The sequence below is a fragment of the Pygocentrus nattereri genome, chromosome 10 (genome assembly GCF_015220715.1).
Source record: "Pygocentrus nattereri isolate fPygNat1 chromosome 10, fPygNat1.pri, whole genome shotgun sequence".
NCBI classification, from domain to species: domain Eukaryota; kingdom Metazoa; phylum Chordata; class Actinopteri; order Characiformes; family Serrasalmidae; genus Pygocentrus; species Pygocentrus nattereri.
Genome location: NC_051220.1, coordinates 5,317,501 through 5,320,000, shown reverse-complemented (window position 1 = coordinate 5,320,000; position 2,500 = coordinate 5,317,501). Strand labels below are relative to the sequence as shown.

General features: G+C 39.9%; 1 protein-coding gene across 2 annotated transcripts in view; it reads right to left on the bottom strand.

Moving 5' to 3' along the window:
* The window catches only part of rab3gap2 (RAB3 GTPase activating protein subunit 2 (non-catalytic)), a 33,693-nt gene that overhangs the window by 14,482 nt on the left and 16,711 nt on the right, over nucleotides 1-2,500 (bottom strand). For both annotated transcript variants that reach the window (XM_037542254.1, XM_037542255.1), the window contains exons 16-19: nucleotides 1,064-1,146; nucleotides 892-956; nucleotides 140-230; nucleotides 1-26 (exon numbers count right to left, since the gene is read on the bottom strand). The exon at nucleotides 1-26 is cut by the window's left edge and continues 96 nt beyond it. In XM_037542254.1, the coding sequence (XP_037398151.1) occupies nucleotides 1-26; nucleotides 140-230; nucleotides 892-956; nucleotides 1,064-1,146 (265 nt within the window). The remainder of the gene's footprint in view (nucleotides 27-139; nucleotides 231-891; nucleotides 957-1,063; nucleotides 1,147-2,500) is intronic.

Genomic DNA, 2,500 nt, shown 5'->3' with positions numbered 1-2,500 from the left:
CAATGATTCATCTACAGCCTCTGGGTCTGAAACACGCGCACACAATCACACATGCAGCTTCAAACCTATTTCAAAATTCAACAGTTGATGACTGCACTTTAAACACTGTCAAATCACAAATGATGTCTATACGCTTCACCTTGTTCTTTTAAGCTGGCCAACAAAGCTCGAGTAACGTTGGTCATGCATGCGACCGGAGCATTCTTACTGGTCAGCATAGACTCCAGTGCCTGTCGGAAAAACCCCAAATGCTTTAATGCAGAGTTTCTTGTCATGAGCAGCTACTGGTTACATTCACACACCCATTTAAAAGCCTGGAATCAATGTTGTCAATAATCTAAAATCAATCTGGTTACATATAAATGAAGATTTGATTCCAAATGCTGTTTATCTATGCGTAATAATAATAAAAAAGTGATGTATAATGGAAACATTTTCATTTCTACATCAAAAATTGGTATTTATCATAATTTATAATTGATATTTCTTGTATGTCTGAGGCCCATTCAAAACAATTAACACTTTGAGCGTATACAATGATTCTAATATGCTAGTTCTGTGTCCTTCATGGGTTTCAAATAATAAATAGGACGCTAGGAAGCTGTAAACAAACACAAAGGAATGTTAGATGCATCCAGAATGAAAAACAGAGACGTAAAATGACCGAAAAGCTGTATTGAGAATTATGTTAAAATAACACTGATGTTCAGATTCAATCAAATTCCAAAAGAGATCAAATCTCAAGGGAGATAACATGCAATTAAAAAATTACAGCATGTGTTCCTTTAACAGCTTCTTATTCGCAAAGATCTGGAAATATAATAAGCAAAGACAGAAAAGACACATTTGTTTAAAAACCCTGAGAGACCATGTGATGCGTTTGTGTCTGACCTGTTTTTTAATGGCTGGGTGTTTGATCTCCAGAAGAATACTTTGTGCCTCACTTTCCAGAAGAGCTGTCAACCACACAACAAAGAACATAAAGCAATGAAAGAGCCCTCATTAAACAGTAGCCCTCTCTGAATGCGGCTGCATGACTCTATACTGCATCATTTATCCTCACATGGGTCAAGGTCCCTGCTCCTCAGCAGAGCGGTCAGTCTCTTCAGTAAGTGCATGTCTTTGGCTCGCTCGCTCTTCTTATCACTGGACAAACCAGGAGAAGATCCACGTCAGAATGGGCATTGAAAACGTCTCAGATTTATGAGAGCAGCAATAAATAGAAGCAAATATTTGTAAATAACTACATATATTACTAAATGAACACCTGTGCTGGCTTAGATTTGAACTGGTCAACAATTTAACATAACAGACTGACTGAGAATGTCCACAGTGAAGCAAAGATATTCAAAGAGTAAGAGCTTTTGAAAATGATTCATTCTTCAAAAAATGGATATGAATAATGAAACAGCTTAATATTCTTAATATCCCTCCTCAAAAATAAAAACAGCAAAAGTATACGTGGATTCTGGACAGGATACTGGACAGTTAGTGTTCTCCTCCAAGCGTGTTAAGCAATGGCTAAATTGTGGCGCAATTGGACAAAATAAAAAGAAACAAACACGAATAATTTTTAAAAATGTATTAGTATTACTTATTATCTTTTTATTAGTATTTTGATCAACTTTTTACTTTATTTTATTCTGTTGGTTTATGTTTTCATTCTTGTTCCTTAGTTACGCAACTAATGTTCAAATTCTCTTACTACTGCTTTTTTTATTGTTTTGCTATTTTATTATTTCATGTTGTGAAGCACTTTGAGTTGCACTTGAAGTATGAAAGGTGCTACACAAAGTTCTTATTATTATTATTATTACTACTATCATTAAAACAGCAGAGCTGAAAAAAATGAATGAATCAGGACAAATTTATCATCTAACATTTTTATTATATAAGTTTCCATCCATCCATTTTCTAAGCCGCTTCTCCGTCAGGGTTGCGGGGGGTTGCTGGAGCCTATCCCAGCAGTCTTCGGGCGGAAGGCAGGATACACCCTGGACAGGTCGCCAGTCCATCGCAGGGCAGACAGACAGACACAGACAGTCACTCACAGCGAGGAGGGCCTAGGGGCAATTTAGCACGTCCAATCGGCCTGACTGCATGTCTTTGGACTGTGGGAGGAAACCGGAGAACCCGGAGGAAACCCACGCAGACACGGGGAGAACATGCAAACTCCACACAGAGAGGACCCCGGTCACCCGGCCAGGGAATCGAACCCAGGCCCTCCTCGCTGTGAGGCGACATCGCTACCCACCATGCCACCGTGCCGCCATTATATAAGTTTATTAGTCACTTATTTAGTGTGTCTATAAAGCCCTTTTGAGTTGAACTGGTTGCAACTTCTTCGTTAAGATCATTGCTGACTGTTTCATATCGTGGGCTGGAGGTTAGGGAACCAGCCTCGTGACCGGAAGGTCGCCGGTTCGATCCCCAGAGCAGACAGCACATGCCTGAGGTGTCCTTGAGCAAGACACCTAACCCCCAACTGCTCCCCGGGTGC